The 19,285-nt window shown below is 40.9% G+C and overlaps 2 protein-coding genes across 2 annotated transcripts; both read left to right on the plus strand.

Annotated features, from left to right (window-relative positions):
* The first annotated feature begins 6,245 nt into the window (after positions 1-6,245).
* fabp4 (Fatty acid-binding protein, adipocyte) lies at positions 6,246-8,107 on the plus strand. The gene is given in 4 exon segments (NM_001141203.1): positions 6,246-6,385; positions 6,491-6,663; positions 6,802-6,903; positions 7,908-8,107. Coding segments are annotated over 4 exon segments (402 nt in total). The 5' UTR covers positions 6,246-6,312; the 3' UTR covers positions 7,962-8,107.
* A 4,899-nt stretch (positions 8,108-13,006) lies between these two features.
* fam8a1b (family with sequence similarity 8 member A1b) lies at positions 13,007-16,336 on the plus strand. The gene is made up of 5 exons (XM_014184805.3): positions 13,007-13,520; positions 14,277-14,397; positions 15,138-15,261; positions 15,497-15,636; positions 15,865-16,336. Exons 1-5 carry the CDS (start codon positions 13,043-13,045, stop codon positions 16,007-16,009), a joined length of 1,008 nt encoding a protein of 335 aa, XP_014040280.1. The 5' UTR covers positions 13,007-13,042; the 3' UTR covers positions 16,010-16,336.
* The last annotated feature ends 2,949 nt before the right edge of the window (positions 16,337-19,285 follow it).

Here is a 19,285-nt window from a genome sequence, read left to right on the forward strand (position 1 = left end):
GCTCCATCTGCTGGCTCAATGGACCTCACTGCTTTACAATAGAATAGAAAAGAATAGAACGGAATACAACAGAATAGAACACAATAGAACAAAACAGAATAGAACAGAACAAAACAAAATAGAACAGAAAGTAACAGAATTTAATAGAATTTGCAGGGTGGAGATAGAGCACCCCAGTATGAATCCTAATACCCATAAAAACTAGCGGTCAATCAAGGAAATGGTTCCAATAATTTCCCCACCATTCATTTTTCACATAGGGGATTTTAGATACACTTAAAATAAGAGCTGTGTTTCGTGTAGGCTTACGTGGCGTGACGTTTTGATAACCGTGTAAATCTCTATTGGACAAGGTGACTTTTATCAATAAATGTGCCTGTATTTACCACCCAAAAAATGAAATGCTAACTAGCGGCTAATGTGTCTATCATAAACTACACATGCCATGATGATCTGGACGAGACTGCCGAAACGAAGCAAAGGTAAGAATCTCTGGATTAGCTATATATTGTTAGCTAAATGTAGTAATGAATAAATGAATTAATTGGAAAATTGTACTTAAATTGACAATTCTGTGAACTGTCTTTTACACTTTTTAAATTGACACAATACCTGTTAGCAAAGATGTCAGCTAGAGATGACGTGCAGGAGCTTGCAGGGATTTGTAGTCTTGCATGATACCGGAGCGCCAAGTCTAGGACCAAAAGGCTCCTCAACAGCTTCCACCTCCAAGCCATAAGACTGCTGAACAATTAATAAAATCGCCCGCCACCGGACAATTTACACTGACCCCCCCTCCCTTTTTGTGCACTGCTGCTACTCGCTGTTTAAACAAACACCTGTCTTCTGAAACTTGTTAAGTCGCTCTGGATAAGAGCGTCTGCTAAATGATGTAAATGTAAAATGTAAATGTATCTTGTTCTAAGAAATGAAGGCTATTCCATGCGGGAAATTGCCAAGAAACTGAAGATCTCGTACAATGGTGCTTTTCTTTGCAACTCTGCCTAGAAGGCCAGCATCCCAGAGTCGCCTCTTCACTGTTGACGTTGAGACTGGTGTTTTGCGGGTACTATTTAATGAAGCTGCCAGTTGAGGACTTGTGAGGTGTCCGTTTCTCAAACTAGACACTCTAATGTACTTGTCCACTTCTCAGTTGTGCACCCGGGCCTCCCACTTTCTAAGTGACCCCAAACTTTTGAATGGTAGTGTATATATTAAAATAAATTAAAAAAGTTACAAATATTTGTATTTATTTCATGTTTTTATGAATATCGCTAGCAATAATGGAATAAACAAAATGTGTATTACATACCCACAGTAGAAAAGAGGAGAATATATTATTTATAATAATATTTATAATAGGCTACCATTGCTCCAAGGGCCGCTGGCTGCTGGTAGGCTTTCTTGACTTCATTTTTGTCAACATGTTCTTGTTGTCTTTAATCTTTATTTAACCAGCTAAACAGCTGCTCTTAGTGAAAATGTTTTGGAGTTACCTTTCTAGCTAATTGGCTATGTTAGGGTTTACATGTTCTCTTCCAATTAGGCTATAATGTGTTGAGGTCAAAATAGTTTTTCATTATCTACCAAATCTATTCATTTGAAAATGTTGATTACTTCTTGACATGATCATTCACTTGATGATAAGACAAGATACAGTACGTGATGTTTTAAAATAGATTTTTGCTAACATGTGATTGGGGTTCCTTGGTCTCCGGTTTGCCTGGCAAGGGGTCCCTGGGTAAGAAAAGGCTGAAGACCCCTGCCAAAGACAGTGCAGTCTGGGCCCCTGCCCGAAAATAATTTATTCCCCGCCCCTCATCCTCTCTGTTTCCATGGAAGCACCAGATATAGCACTTGATTGGCTTGCATGGGTAAGCACGTGCTAGGGGAGGCTTCAAATATGACAACGGGCCCAGATGTAATTATTGTTTAGTCGAAGCTGTGTGCGTTTGTCAGTTAACTTGGTTTGTGTAGCGATTAGCTCAAATTTACAACATGGTCGAGGCATTCATTGGAACTTGGAAGATGACTTCCAGTGAGAATTTTGATGAATATATGAAGGCAATAGGTAAAGTCTTACTTACCTATAAACTGTTGTGGGGCTTAGAGTATGTTGTCCACTTCCCACATCACTTCAAATCAACTCAAATCATTTATCACTTTCAACTGAGTTTCTTTCTTGGTTTTAGGTGAATGAAGGAGAAGCATACAGATGTAGGATCTTCATTTGATCACTCTTCTGTTGCTGACCATTGTCCTACACAGCAGGAAATGCAAACTTATAGTGTATTTGAGTTTTAAAGACTTCTAAAGTGTGTAATTTCCACATTGAAATTTCAGACTTGATTTGCCCTACAAAAAAGGTATCAACACCTACAAAAATGTCCATTAATTATAATCCACATAATAATTCACATTTCCTGTTGCTGCAGGATTATTTTCCTGCTGTAACAAACTGGCTCAAATTAAGATCCTACATCTGCATGTACTATATATTTTATATATGAGAAAAGTGGTAGCTAACAGTAATATAGCTGAGACTTACTGTCTGGCTGACTGGTTGTAATCTCTCATGGACAGATGCAAGATTTTGGTTCTGGGTTGACGAGATTAGGGTTGGTTGAGACACAGTCTCCTAACTTTGTTTTAGCGCCATTGTTGCCTCTATGAATACCTAGTAAGTGATTAAAAGGAAATCCTTGAGGAAATCATCAATGCACCTTGACTCCACTCATATCGGCTGGCCTGGTCTGACCCCACTAATATAGTCTGGTCTGACCCCACTAATATATTCTGGTCTGACCCCACTAATATAGTCTGGTCTGACCCCACTAATATATTCTGGTCTGACCCCACTAATATAGTCTGGTCTGAACCCACTAATACAGTCTGGTCTGACCCCACTAATACAGTCTGGTCTGACCCCACTAATATAGTCTGGTCTTACCCCACTAATATAGTCTGGTCTGACCCCACTAATATAGTCTGGCCTGACCCCACTAATATAGTCTGGTCTGAACCCACTAATATAGTCTGGTCTGACCCCACTAATATAGTCTGGTCTGACCCCACTAATATAGTCTGGTCTGACCCCACTAATATAGTCTGGTCTGAACCCACTAATATAGTCTGGTCTGACCCCACTAATATATTCTGGTCTGACCCCACTAATATGGTCTGGTCTGACCCCACTAATACAGTCTGGTCTGACCCCACTAATACAGTCTGGTCTGACCCCACTAATATAGTCTGGTCTTACCCCACTAATATAGTCTGGTCTGACCCCACTAATATAGTCTGGCCTGACCCCACTAATATAGTCTGGTCTGAACCCACTAATATAGTCTGGTCTGACCCCACTAATATAGTCTGGTCTGACCCCACTAATATAGTCTGGTCTGACCCCACTAATATAGTCTGGTCTGAACCCACTAATATAGTCTGGTCTGACCCCACTAATATATTCTGGTCTGACCCCACTAATATGGTCTGGTCTGACCCCACTAATACAGTCTGGTCTGACCCCACTAATATATTCTGGTCTGACCCCACTAATATGGTCTGGTCTGACCCCACTAATACAGTCTGGTCTGAACCCACTAATATAGTCTGGTCTGAACCCACTAATATAGTCTGGTCTGACCCCACTAATATATTCTGGTCTGAACCCACTAATATGGTCTGGTCTGGGCAGGAGACTATAGTGGGACCAAGATTGAGGTGTAGATGACAGCTGGATGACACATACTGAAGCCTGTAGACAACAGCAGATTACTTTTGACTAGGGCTTATGGGGTTCTTGTCAAAAGTAGTGTACAGTAGGGAATAGGTTGCCATTTGGGACTTAATCACTCAATGTGCCCTTTAGTTCCTGCTGTGGTAGTATGCAATTTATCCACTAGAGACCATTGGGTGGCAGTAGAAAACTAGTGATGGAGACTTGCTGCAGCCAAATCATTAGTGTAAGGTTTATAGCGTCCCAGCGGAAAGAAAAACATAATATCTCCAAAACTGAAACTTTTCAGGAAATGAAAAAGAGCCATATTCTACCATTTATAAACATACAATCACAAAACTTCAAAAGCTATTTTGAAATGTATTTTATTTGACCTGGAGTCATGAACTGTTCAGCGTACATAAAGGACAATCATGCTAATAACAGTAACCATGCAGGTACATCAAGAATTTTCTTCCCTCCCTGTTCTTTACAATCTGTTACTCAGTCACACAAACTTTGTTGGATGAAAATATGGAGTTTTTCTGTGAAAAATAAATAAAGACGTGGAATGTCGTTCAATATGGTGTTCACTGGCTCCATCTGCTGGCTCAATGGACCTCACTGCTTTACAATAGAATAGAAAAGAATAGAACGGAATACAACAGAATAGAACACAATAGAACAAAACAGAATAGAACAGAACAAAACAAAATAGAACAGAAAGTAACAGAATTTAATAGAATTTGCAGGGTGGAGATAGAGCACCCCAGTATGAATCCTAATACCCATAAAAACTAGCGGTCAATCAAGGAAATGGTTCCAATAATTTCCCCACCATTCATTTTTCACATAGGGGATTTTAGATACACTTAAAATAAGAGCTGTGTTTCGTGTAGGCTTACGTGGCGTGACGTTTTGATAACCGTGTAAATCTCTATTGGACAAGGTGACTTTTATCAATAAATGTGCCTGTATTTACCACCCAAAAAATGAAATGCTAACTAGCGGCTAATGTGTCTATCATAAACTACACATGCCATGATGATCTGGACGAGACTGCCGAAACGAAGCAAAGGTAAGAATCTCTGGATTAGCTATATATTGTTAGCTAAATGTAGTAATGAATAAATGAATTAATTGGAAAATTGTACTTAAATTGACAATTCTGTGAACTGTCTTTTACACTTTTTAAATTGACACAATACCTGTTAGCAAAGATGTCAGCTAGAGATGACGTGCAGGAGCTTGCAGGGATTTGTAGTCTTGCATGATACCGGAGCGCCAAGTCTAGGACCAAAAGGCTCCTCAACAGCTTCCACCTCCAAGCCATAAGACTGCTGAACAATTAATAAAATCGCCCGCCACCGGACAATTTACACTGACCCCCCCTCCCTTTTTGTGCACTGCTGCTACTCGCTGTTTAAACAAACACCTGTCTTCTGAAACTTGTTAAGTCGCTCTGGATAAGAGCGTCTGCTAAATGATGTAAATGTAAAATGTAAATGTATCTTGTTCTAAGAAATGAAGGCTATTCCATGCGGGAAATTGCCAAGAAACTGAAGATCTCGTACAATGGTGCTTTTCTTTGCAACTCTGCCTAGAAGGCCAGCATCCCAGAGTCGCCTCTTCACTGTTGACGTTGAGACTGGTGTTTTGCGGGTACTATTTAATGAAGCTGCCAGTTGAGGACTTGTGAGGTGTCCGTTTCTCAAACTAGACACTCTAATGTACTTGTCCACTTCTCAGTTGTGCACCCGGGCCTCCCACTTTCTAAGTGACCCCAAACTTTTGAATGGTAGTGTATATATTAAAATAAATTAAAAAAGTTACAAATATTTGTATTTATTTCATGTTTTTATGAATATCGCTAGCAATAATGGAATAAACAAAATGTGTATTACATACCCACAGTAGAAAAGAGGAGAATATATTATTTATAATAATATTTATAATAGGCTACCATTGCTCCAAGGGCCGCTGGCTGCTGGTAGGCTTTCTTGACTTCATTTTTGTCAACATGTTCTTGTTGTCTTTAATCTTTATTTAACCAGCTAAACAGCTGCTCTTAGTGAAAATGTTTTGGAGTTACCTTTCTAGCTAATTGGCTATGTTAGGGTTTACATGTTCTCTTCCAATTAGGCTATAATGTGTTGAGGTCAAAATAGTTTTTCATTATCTACCAAATCTATTCATTTGAAAATGTTGATTACTTCTTGACATGATCATTCACTTGATGATAAGACAAGATACAGTACGTGATGTTTTAAAATAGATTTTTGCTAACATGTGATTGGGGTTCCTTGGTCTCCGGTTTGCCTGGCAAGGGGTCCCTGGGTAAGAAAAGGCTGAAGACCCCTGCCAAAGACAGTGCAGTCTGGGCCCCTGCCCGAAAATAATTTATTCCCCGCCCCTCATCCTCTCTGTTTCCATGGAAGCACCAGATATAGCACTTGATTGGCTTGCATGGGTAAGCACGTGCTAGGGGAGGCTTCAAATATGACAACGGGCCCAGATGTAATTATTGTTTAGTCGAAGCTGTGTGCGTTTGTCAGTTAACTTGGTTTGTGTAGCGATTAGCTCAAATTTACAACATGGTCGAGGCATTCATTGGAACTTGGAAGATGACTTCCAGTGAGAATTTTGATGAATATATGAAGGCAATAGGTAAAGTCTTACTTTTTAAAATAAAGCTGTTTTTAATGAAAGATGTTGCATGTAGATCTAGAACCTTACTAAAGTTGGCTAGATAAATATCCCCTTGTTTCATAGGTGTGGGCTTTGCTACTCGGCAGATGGGGAATATGGCGAAGCCCAATTTGCAGTTCAGCATCGACGACGGTGTAATATCAATGAAATCCCAGAGCACTTTCAAAACTACAGAGACCAAGTTTAAATTGAATGAAGAATTCGACGAGATGACTGCAGATGACAGGAAAACCAAGGTGGGTGCAGAAGCCACACCATAGACATGCCGGTTGTTACAGTAGTGTGGTTTCCAATTGATTAATATATATATATATATTACTTTTTTTAAACTTAAGTTGGAGTCATGTGCCCTCCTTACACTACTCTATTTCCAGACTCTGATGACCTTTGAGAACGGAAAACTGGTGCAAAAACAGACTTGGGACGGCAAGACTACCACGCTCGAGCGGGAGTTGCAAGATGGAAAATTGATTGCGGTAAGGTTTAGTCTCTATTGCTTTTCCCATCTCTGCTTGGTTGGATATAAAATATGCGCTTTTGATACGAGTATTTTGGAATATGTCCACGGCTTGATATTACAATATTGTTCAATGTTGCATGTTGTCATCATTATGCAATACACGTTGTCATCCATCTCTTGCAAATTGCGTTCTCCCGGGGTACCAGCAAGGATGGCACGCGTTTTTACGCGCGAACGTGTTCAAAATGCCATTTAAAGTTTTGGCTGGGAAGCGTGGCTTGATGAGCACTTGCAGTCATGTGAAACACGCTAGTTAATTTAAAACTAAAGGATTAATTGGTAATCGAGAATGCTAATAAAAGCAATGACTTACATAAACCCGGGATTGCTGATGCATGTGTTGGCATTGCCATTGCGAGGCTTTGCTGCCACCGGTTCGCCATATTGGCACTATCCAGTAGGAGCAGTCCTCCATAGGAATGAATGGAATTCTACAGTATTTTAATGGAATGTTTTTTTGGAGGGGGCTGTAGTGGGGACAGTAACATCCGTTTCCCTAAAGTATTTTATAATGCACTATTTTGCTCACATAATGTGTCTGTTCTAGAATAAATGACTATAGATTCCAACATATTTTATGATTGAGTACTAAGGTGGCTGCACAGTGGCATCAACACAGTTCCCCTGGTCAGTCATCCAGGGTTTATACACCGTTGTATAAAACCTGTTAACTTATCTACGCTCTGTTCATTGCCCAACATTGTCAGGTCCCTTTATATTTGACGTTTTAACTCCTACCCTGTCACATTTAGCTTACGTGATAATGCCCTTCAGTTTAAAGGAAGTTAGTGTGGTTTGGCTCATTCAGACTGCAGTTTAAGTGGAACTACAACGACTAATTGACGCACTCAGGATGATTTGGTGGTTTGTTCATCACTGAATGTGTCATTACATTTTGAGTTCTAGGTTCTGACATGTGGTCATTGCATGACCTAAAGCGTGTACTGCTCTCTTTTCCAGAAATGTGTAATGGATGATGTGGTGGCGCTGAGGACCTATGAGAAAGAGGTGTGATTCCAGTCTGCTGAATTGAAGACCCCCACCAGCAAATCAAAAACATGCATATTATCTGTTCAATACCTACCATGTTAAATTCACTGACTACTCAATTGGTACCAAAAGCCCATGAAGCTTTCAATAAAGTCAATTGTTGTGCTTTGTGAAAAGTGGTATTTCCTTCATTTCAATATATAGGCCAGTTTATCGAACTTAATCCATGTGGATTACAAACTGGCAAATCTCTGAAGGTCTATGCTGAGTACTTTGGTTGTAGGTGATGCTAACATTATACATTTCATTGTCAATTTTTGCCCAATAAATTGATGTTAGCTTACTTTGAGAGCAGTTACACTAAGTGTTCACTGCAAAATACAGCGACTTCACAATGTACCTATTTTGAGGACTGGTGACCAAGTAGAATGTCCAAAACGGACCTTTTGTCTACAATACTATGTAAAAAAAAAATGACATGACTGACTAGTGGGGGAAATGATTCTTTATTGTGAAACTAGGCCATCACCACTCCTAAACCACTGAGGAATATGAAGTATTGCCACAATTGTCTGAGCAGTGGCATGGCAACTAAACCCTGGATGCCTTCATATTCAGCTTGCTGCTAACTAGACATTTACTGAACTTTAAAACCTGTATTGATGAATTTATTTTCCCTTTCAGGGCTGTTCTATGCTGTAAACTTTTCAGCACAATTCAGGTGCTTCTGAATTTGATTACTGGGATCAAGTGTCTGCCCAGTGGTGCTGTTATGACTGCATCAATGCCGTTTCTTCCAAGTGTCTCTAGGAAAGGTCCGACTTGAGTGTTCCTCTCACTTGGATGTCTCCCAAATGGCACTCTATAAAGCTAACAGTGCACTAGTTTTCACAAGCCTTAAGGGCCCTTGTCAAAATTTGGGATTCATCACTGCAAATGAATTTACCGTAGGAAACCTGCTGAATCCTAAATCCATTCATCGTGGGTGGGAAATAATTCACAAGCTTACCCAGGCGGGGTGCCAAAATGTAATTCTCAAACTACAAGTACAGGTGCCAAGTTGACCATTTTAAAAATGATTATGGGCTTACATTCTACATAGTAGTTCCTTTTTCCGTTTGGCTGTTCTGTTGTAGGCCTACCTCTGGGAGGAATTAGCCCTAACAGCTGATACTTAGGTTAGCATGTAAACCCAAGACCAGAAATGGTAACATTTCAAGACAAGTTTAGACGTGCCGGCGCTTCTATGGAATGGGGTGCTCATCTGGGTAGAGCAATGTAGTCAAAGTAAAGGTTATGCCGTCTCCCATAAGACTGACCAATATCGCCATACTGTTATGGGCTAACCAAATACAAATCTCCTGGAAAGATTGGTCCAAAGGAGATTGTCAACAGGTCCCAAAAAATGTAATTTCCAATAAGAATGCATAATACCAGAGGGAGTACTGTCCAGGCCTCTTCAAAGCCTTCCAGCACCCATTAGACATATGATGCCTTATGCTGCGTTCGTAACTAAGTGGGAGTTTACCACATACGACTGGGGGAAAATCCATTTGAACGGCCTTCCAACTGGTAATTACTAGTGGGAATCTCTATAATCCTGAGCTCTCACTTCTCCCACATGCTGACCTCTGACGTTAGATTATGGTTTACGTAGCTTGTTGGCCGTTAGCCAATCAGCGTTCCTCAACGAGTTCAAAGCACGTGAATGCATCCAACTGGTATTTATGGCTTCACAACTGGTAACATCCCACCTCCCGCTTGGTTTCGAACGCAGCATTAACAGTCTCTTGTTCATGAACGGAGTAAGTTCTGAGTATTAAAGTTGTAATACCACTGGATTAGTATTGCTGTTGCTGCCTAATGGAGCTAGACTGATGAATGAATGACGGGCACATTTTTGTATCTGGCTCTTTTGGTTGAGATGCAATTGTAAACCTTACCCTTTAATGCATCCCAAATGGCTCCCTATTCCCTACATAGTGCACTACTTTTGACCAGAGCCCAATGCACTATAAAGGGAATCGGGTGTCATTTGGGATGCAGACCTTGAGAGAAGACCAACTGTCTTTTGCTTCATGGTCAGATTTTTCACACTTGATATCATGGCCTTTTTGAAACTAAGTGTTGATTTGTCATGATTGCGTCACTACAGTTGCAAGTTAGTTGGTTACACACACACACACACACTTGATAGTTCAGTCAACACATCCGGGAGGGTTTCTTGAAAACCAAAAGCAACCTATTCCTCGAACATCGTGTTTGCTAAATGTATCAAGTATGCACATAACTATTGGATCAAAAAGCTCACACTCTCTTGCACACACTTTGAAACCAGCAGGGTTACAACTGAGGAGTAAATGTCATGGGGTCCCTTGGTATGCTGTTAATAGTCAAACACAAAAGGACAATCTATATGGAATGTGATGTCCTAGGTTACGTCCCAAATGGCACCCTATTTACTATATAGTGTACTACTTTTGTCCACAGCCCTATGGGTCCTGGTCATAAGTAGTGCACTACAACGGGAATAGTGTGCCATTTGAGGCAGACGAAGTATCAGAGTGGCTGGGGAGTGTATGGGGAGGTCTAGAGGGGAGGCCAAATCCCAGTTTAAGGTCTACGTTGTGACCTCTCCTCATCTGTAACAGGCTTATTGTTGTGGATGCAAAGACTTCATCCCAAATGGCAGCCAATTCCCTATATAGTGCACTACTTTTGACTAGGGCCCATAGGGGGGCCCATAGGGCTCTGCTCAAAAGAAATACACTAAATAGGGAATAGGGTGCCATTTAGGACACAGACACAGACTTCCAGTCTAAGCAAGTGCACCTAATTCCTTTAATTAGGGCTTTCTGGGGCAGTAGGTTGGGGCCAAATTCTCCGAAAGATTTGGGGGTTTTAGTGAATGATTATGACCATGGGTGGTGCTCCTGCAGCCTGCTCCTGCAGCAATCTGTCCTGATTAATGAAAAGCTGACCTAGCCAAGTTGAATAAGACCAAGGACACACACGCACATGTATGCACACTCACGCACACACACACACACACACACACACATTTGCACACACTCCTCTGACATTTTTGTTACTCTTTCACTCCATTTTCCCTTTTCTTCTCCTTACCAGTCCCCTGTCCACCCCTACTCAACTTACCAGTCCCCTGTCTACACCTACTAAACTTACCAGTCCCCTGTCCACCCCACTCAACTTACCAGTCCCCTGTCCACCCCTACTCAACTTACCAGTCCCCTGTCTACACCTACTAAACTTACCAGTCCCCTGTCCACCCTACTCAACTTACCAGTCCCCTGTCTACACCTACTAAACTTACCAGTCCCCTGTCCACCCCACTCAACTTACCAGTCCCCTGTCCACCCCTACTCAACTTACCAGTCCCCTGTCCACCCCTACTCAACTTACCAGTCCCCTGTCCACCCCTACTCAACTTACCAGTCCCCTGTCCACCCCTACTCAACTTACCAGTCCCCTGTCCACCCCTACTCAACTTACCAGTCCCCTGTCCACCCCTACTCAACTTACCAGTCCCCTGTCCACCCCACTCAACTTACCAGTCCCCTGTCCAGCCCTACTCAACTTACCAGTCCCCTGTCCACCCCTACTCAACTTACCAGTCCCCTGTCCACCCCTACTCAACTTACCAGTCCCCTGTCCACCCCTACTCAACTTACCAGTCCCCTGTCCACCCCTACTCAACTTACCAGTCCCCTGTCCAGCCCTACTCAACTTACCAGTCCCCTGTCCAGCCCTACTCAACTTACCAGTCCCCTGTCCAGCCCTACTCAACTTACCAGTCCCCTGTCCACCCCACTCAACTTACCAGTCCCCTGTCCACCCCTACTCAACTTACCAGTCCCCTGTCCACCCCTACTCAACTTACCAGTCCCCTGTCCAGCCCTACTCAACTTACCAGTCCCCTGTCCACCCCACTCAACTTACCAGTCCCCTGTCCAACCCTACTCAACTTACCAGTCCCCTGTCCACCCCTACTCAACTTACCAGTCCCCTGTCCACCCCTACTCAACTTACCAGTCCCCTGTCCACCCCTACTCAACTTACCAGTCCCCTGTATCATGAGAACACATTCAGGGACTTTCTATTACAATCTGATCTCCCAAAGAACGTCGGAACCCTGAGTGTCCCATTGTTACGGCTGAATAACCACATTGTTGTTAAGGTTAAGCTTACTTAGGGCAGTTCTTTGAAAATGGCCTTGTGCCTCAGATTTTTCTTTAGACGCTGTGGTAGTGGCAGGGGTCCTTTGAACAGATTTATTTTATTTGAGGCGTCAAAGAACTGATTGGCAAGTTCTTGGAAATTACTTGGCTAAGGAATTCTGAGATGAAGGCTGTAATGTAATTGAACTTATTAACTGTTTGCTTGCTGTAAAACGTTAAGAAAAGCAGTAGTGGTGGAAATAGAGGGCATATCAGATACATTCAATTTCACAATTCTCAAAGTGCAAAAAACACTGAGTTTAAATAGCCTACTATTGCTATATAAAATATACAGACAGTGGGAGATTTGCAGGACAAGGTGGTGCACACTGCACCCCCAGTCATCCATTGAAGGTGTGAGATGTAAGTCATTTCAAGGATATACCAGGCCTTAATGGAACAAAGATCTCCTCTCTCTCTCTGGTTATTCTTTGGCAATGATCTGAAAACAGGAGAGGTGAAAATAATATGGCTATTAGTGATGGGTTTGGATCTAAAGACCATAGTCGAATTCATTGTGATTGGACTGAAGAACAGTCAATAATACTATCTGGTACAGAAGGCTAGTCAGTGTATTTCCAATGCTCTGCGTCTTTCACTATAAGGGTAGCAGTGCTGCGCCCTAGTGGTACATAGAAGTGCACGGTGTTAATTTTGGCCAGGCTGGGAATGGGATGACGAAACAATTTTATTTATGAAATGTTGCTGTGAGTGTTTGGTTTATCATCGATATTGTTTACCTCTTTGAATACAGCATACTCGCAAAATATTTGCAATTATTATCACAGTAATGATGTTATTCCAGAAATCGTATATTTTCTTCACGGAAATGGTAACACCATTCCGGATGTGACGTTGGCGTTAAACATGGCTGATTTGGAGAACACAAACAGACAAGTCGATAAGAAAAACATGTCTTTTAATATTAGAGAGAAGCTAGATATAGGCGAAAATATGCTGAAATTACGCCATCAAGACACTTCGGAAAGCGGAAAGGGCACGGTCGAAACACGTACAACCTCGGAGTACTGTGAAAAGTTGCAGGGGTGGATGTGGCAGTACTACACGGCATATGTGAACTGGCAAAGTTGGCTGGCAGTGTCTTCTCCGTATTTTGCACCGCAACCAGTGCAACCATTCACCGCACCGGTCTGGCCAGCGGATTTCCCTAATTTTGATGCCCAGAACTGGTACAATAATCCATTTGGACTCCCCTTATCGACGTATCCAACCGCCATCCCCGCGGCTGGACTTCCGCCTGGGGAAACGGCTGGGAGTGGTGCTGTGTCCACTTCAGTACCAGCGCAGCAACAACCACAACAGAACGGCAATGCACAACGGCCAGGTAGCTAGCAGACAGATGTTGTTATTATTGTATTTGGTTAATGTGTCTACTATGATAACCTTAGCTATATAGCCAAAGAAGTGTTTGAGATAAAGCAAAATGACAGGCCTGTTAGTGATGAATTATGAAAATAGTGCCCTCTGTGGTCTGCTGAAGTTCAAACTATAGGTTCATCTGCTATAGGCCTGGGTTGCTAAAGACTCCCAACCGAGGCATATTCATTTTTGAAACAAGGAATTTCCTTTTGAAAAACAATAACCGTCATCAATGAATGTGTTTGCGATGTCTGTGGCTCGTTTGGTAGAGCATGGTGCTTGCAGCACCAGGGTTGTGGGTTTGATCCCCATGGGGGACCAGTACAGAAAATCAATATGAAAATGTATTTACTCACGACTTTAAGATGCTTTGGATAAAAGCATCTGGTAAATCAGTGGTTCCCAAACTTGGGGTCGGCAGGGGAGGCCCATAGATATTGTTGTAATTTTTTGGTCACTCAAATATCACATGAATTAACATTAGACATGGCAAAAAATGGGAAAACCTTTAAACCTGGAAAATGTTCTCCACCAACGAGGAGTGTGAACAGCTTGTGTCATGAACATTGCTTGTGCCCATAGAAATAGACATGGCGCGTGCGCACACAAGGGTGGCCCGGGATGTTCCCCAACGCTGGAAGGGGGGCCCCGAATGGAAAACGTTTGGTAACCCCTGGCGTCTGCTAAATGACTCAAATGTAAATGTGTTGTATGTTTGCAGGTCGAGAATACAGTATCCCCTCTCCTCTTCAAAGGTTCATGGCCGAAATGGTGGATTTCTTCATTCTGTTCTTCATCAAAGCAACCATTATTCTCAGCATCATGCATCTGAGTGGGATGAAGTGAGTTTAGTTTAATACAAATGTTTCTGTTCTTCTATTCCCTATAGTGCATTCCTTTAGACCAGAGCTCTATTGGGGGCCCCTCTATGGGCCCCTGATCAAAAGTAGTGCATTACAGGGAATAGTATTTTATTTCAACATCCTAGAAATTGATTTGTTTTGCACTCCCATCGGTGATGGTAAAGATTAGTCCAATGCATGCATACCTACTGTATATATAGTTATGATTGAAGAATCATTTGTAGCATGCATACCTACTGTATATATAGTTATGATTGAAGAATCATTTGTAGCATGCATACCTACTGTATATATAGTTATGATTGAAGAATCATTTGTAGCATGCATAACTACTGTATATATAGTTATGATTGAAGAATCATTTGTAGCATGCATACCTACTGTATATATAGTTATGATTGAAGAATCATTTGTAGCATGCATAACTACTGTATATATAGTTATGATTGAAGAATCATTTGTAGCATGCATACCTACTGTATATATAGTTATGATTGAAGAATCATTTGTAGCATGCATACCTACTGTATATATAGTTATGATTGAAGAATCATTTGTAGCATGCATACCTACTGTATATATAGTTATGATTGAAGAATCATTTGTAGCATGCATACCTACTGTATATATAGTTATGATTGAAGAATCATTTGTAGCATGCATACCTACTGTATATATAGTTATGATTGAAGAATCATTTGTATTTTTCTTTCTTTCAGGGACATTTCCAAGTTTGCCATGCATTTCATTGTGGAGGAAATAGATGAAGACACTTCCATGGAGGAACTCCAGAAGATGATGCTGGTCGCCCTGGTCTACCGGATATTAGTGTGTTTCTATGAGGTCAGGTGACAAATCAAACTGCTACTATGAACAGAAATCACATAGAATGTTTTTATTTTCTGCTTAAATGTCTCTGGGCTGTGAAATGACCCTTGACTGTTTTTGTCCTGACGTTGCAGTGTGATTGTTTTTTAACTATTTGATATGGATTCTGTGTATTTTATCATGTTTCTCCTGTCTGCAAATACAAGTTCCCTCTGTTGATAGTAGGGTTTTATTGATTGTCTCCTGTCAGATTGTGTGTATCTGGGGAGCAGGGGGCGCCACTCCAGGGAAGTTTCTCATTGGTCTCCGAGTGATCAGCTGTGATTCCTCCGTCCTGGTTCAACCCAACCGGGTCCTCGTGGTGCCTGCCACTAACGTCACTCTCTCTGCGTAAGTAGTGGATCACACCAACACCAACCCTCTCATCCATCCATGTGTTGTGAAATAATAAACCAGCTCATTTGGTTATTTGACACTTGATTTTTGAAGTGGTGATGAGGTGAAACATGACAAACATGACAATCTGGCCATTAGATGAAGTCCCTTGATGTTCTGCTCATCTGTTGTTTCTATCATCTCCGTGACTTTCACACATCTTCTTCCTGTGTCCCTCTTCAGATCCACAGTCCGAGCCTTGAACAAAAACTTCTCCATTGCCTTCTTGTTCCCAGCCTTCATCACAGTCTTCTTCTTCCAACACAACAGGACTGTGTATGACATGGTGGCTGGCACTATCGTTGTCAAGCGCACCGGAGCCAGATGACCATTCTGATTGGTTAAGGCCAAGCTAAAGCCTGGCTGGGACCTGGCTTCTATTTTATTTGAAGAGGTACATGTTGCTCTCAACCCTGCAGTACAGAGGAGGCTGGTGAGGGGAGGACGTCTCATAATAATGGCTGGAGTGGAGTGGATGGAATGGTATCAAACACATGGAAACCATAAATTCCGTTCCATCCATTACAGTGAGTCCGTCCTCCGATTGAAAGTGACACCACTACTCCAGCACTAACGCAGCCTAGTGTCACTAGGCTATGGGGAGACAACTGAACTGGGAACCACTCTGCCAAAACGATGAGGGGAGGCGAAAGCTCTGCATAAGCCTGAAGACAGAAAATACAGTATGACATCATCAGTATCTAGGTCCCTCTCACAGCTCTTGTATGTGACGTCAGAGTTTCTAGAACCATCTCTTGTTTTTCAGAGGAGGTATACGTTCTACCCTTTTAGATTTGTGCAATGGTAGTATGCAAATTAGCACCCGATCAGTTAGGAAGCACTGAGGAATCAACTTTTTTCAGGAAATGTTATTAAATGTTTTAATTTAATTGCCTTGGGTTTTCAAAATTAATTAAATGAAAATGTCATCTCTAGGATGAGAAAGTGGAAGACGAGAGAATAGTTATTTAGTAGTTTTAGCCTATCAGCATATTGATGCAGTTTTATAATTTGGCTTATTTTAAGATATTGCTTGGTAACAATCCAACACTCCTAGAATCACAACATGCTAATGGTTTGGTTGACATTGCCCTCGCGTCTTACTGCACTATGGGTACATTATTGTCTAATCATTATCTGGTTACAACTAGACACTTCTTTGGTTGTCATCAGACTATAAAATAGCTTTATTTTGGATCTGTTAACATAACAGAACACCTGGGCTGATTCAGTGTTGACTTTCAGTGTAGACTTTCACGTGTATTATCTCAATGCTCAAGAGGATATTTATTTAACCTTTATTTAACTAGGCAAGCCAGTTAAGAACAAATTCTTATTTACAAAGACGGCCTACACTGGCCAAGCCCAAACACGGACGAAGCTGGGCCAATTGCGCGCTGCCCTATGGGACTCCCAATCACGGCCGGATGTGATACAGCCTGGAATCGAACCAGGGTCTGTAGTGACGCCTCTAGCACTGAGATGCAGTGCCTTAGACCGCTGCGTCACTCTGGAGCCCCATATGGCGTGTTTTAGTTGATATTCTGTCTGATCTAACATGGAAAAACACATTTGTTACTTAGGACTGTATTTATGTTCGGAACTTCAGTCGTAATTGAATCGCTCTCTAAATTATTCCTTAAACTTTGTTAAATGAAATACTTTACCAAATAAATACCAGAAAGCTGGAGTGGCATGTTGTTCTTCATCACTTCATTAAGCAATTTTACCACAGCCTGCATTAATGAACTCAACAAGTATTAAGGGGTATGTTAATGATTGGTCTAATCTTGTTGTCTAAATGTACCCATGACCACCAAACTTGTCACCATGTTCAATTTAGCCACGGAGATGAAAACATTTTGAGTGCTTCAAGCGGACCGTATTATGATTGTGTCTGTCAGTAAATACATCTACCATATGAGGTGTCAATAGGGTTTCAATTCTGGTCATTTCCCCAAAATTTCCAGGTTTTCCAGAAATCCTAGTTTGAAGATTCCCGAATTCTGAAGGGAATAAGCAAGAAATCTGGAATCCTTTAGCCAGAATTTCTGGAAAAAACAGTAAATACCTCAGTATTGAGTCCAGATGTAGTATCACTTTTTCAGAATTAGATGTCAGCTAACTATGATTCTAATTTCTGTTTGTTGTTTTAAGTCCAACGTGACAGGCTCACCTGTCTTCCTAACATGTTACCTTTACATGGTTATCATTTTAATATATTTGCCTTTATTATAGAATATAAGTACTACAGTATTGCTATACATTTGTTAAAGTACAGTAACACTATAAAGAAAGTGGCCCGGTATAAAATGTAAGTCATTCAAAAACACTCTTAATTCAGTTGCTAGGCTACATCTAATACCATGGGATGATAGTACAGTATTGATGTATTTTATTAGCAATTTTATACATTAATTTATGAAATATGTTTGTGTACTAATTATTTTATTTTAGTAAATGAGCTTGGTGTATTAATTGGAATTGTCAGCACATTTCGGGGTGAGTTTGCACTTTTTATGGATTTTAATTCACATGAATAAAACTTTATTGATCATTATTTTACAGAGAATGGGTTTCAAATTTCATGGACCAGTCATGGCAACTGTTCAATTTCCTTGTCTGTGTGATGATATCGATATGTGCCAAAGCATTCTGTTATGAAGTGTAATCAACCCAACAATACCAAGACATATTATACTGTGTGTGTGCTGGATCGCTCAGGGCGTCCCGAACGGTGCAGCCTATGGGCCCTGGTCACTGAGTGAACTATCCTGTTTAAATAAATTGATTGACTAGAACCCTTGGCTAGTCCTGCCATGCAACAACACACCAGTGTTGCATTATTCCAGACCTGTCTACATTTTTTTGGTCTTGTCTCGACGTTGGATAAGATTTTACTCGGTCTTGACTCCATGTCGGACACTAGCTCGGTTTCCATCCAATTTACGACAGATTTTCATACAAATATTCCAAAATCCAAATGAAGGAAACATTTGCATTTTCCCATCAGTGGTGTTTCCACCAAACTGACTTTTTTGTATTTTTTGAATCAATTCATTTTTATATTGAGTTTTTTTTACGTATTGTTTTTATTCATAATACAAAATTATCAACTTACATCGCTACATCTAACATGTCTAACAAAACACAGGTATAAACAAGAAAATACTAAATACATACATAAAATAAAATATATAAATAATAAAAAAAAAAACACAATTCTAGGGCAAATCTAGGCCTCGGACGTGCGCTCTAGTCAACTGTTCGAAGATACTTTGCGGGTAGTCTAGATTTATGAAATTATTATGGATAAGATTGAGAATATTTTTAGTTGACAAACGGCAGTTAAGCATCGATCATCATGTCACCAGAATCAGACCCTCGATATTTATTGGAAAGGTGCATCCTTCACCACCCAGTTAAATTGGAAAAAACCGGGATGAACACTTTAATGCCGTTTTTTTCCAAATTACTCACAGATCAATAGCGCTAGAGAGAACGTATTTTATGACAATGTATATGTCCTCTACTATTAGCAATTGTAATTTCGTTTCTAGAATAAATGACAAAAAAATCTAATAGACCAAGAACGGAATTTCAG

The sequence above is a fragment of the Salmo salar genome, chromosome 05 (assembly GCF_965601325.2).
Source record: "Salmo salar chromosome 05, fSalSal1, whole genome shotgun sequence".
Classification (NCBI taxonomy): Eukaryota; Metazoa; Chordata; class Actinopteri; order Salmoniformes; family Salmonidae; genus Salmo; species Salmo salar.

What these genes read in the sequence shown, in the direction of transcription:
- fam8a1b (XM_014184805.3), top strand. Translation starts at nt 13,043, where the DNA reads ATGGCTGATTTGGAGAACACAAACAGACAAGTCGATAAGAAAAACATG. An exon ending in TATTAGTGTGTTTCTATGAG is followed by an intron (nt 15,262 to 15,496) that starts GTCAGGTGACAA and finishes GTCTCCTGTCAG; the next exon opens with ATTGTGTGTATCTGGGGAGC. An exon ending in ACTAACGTCACTCTCTCTGC is followed by an intron (nt 15,637 to 15,864) that starts GTAAGTAGTGGA and finishes GTCCCTCTTCAG; the next exon opens with ATCCACAGTCCGAGCCTTGA.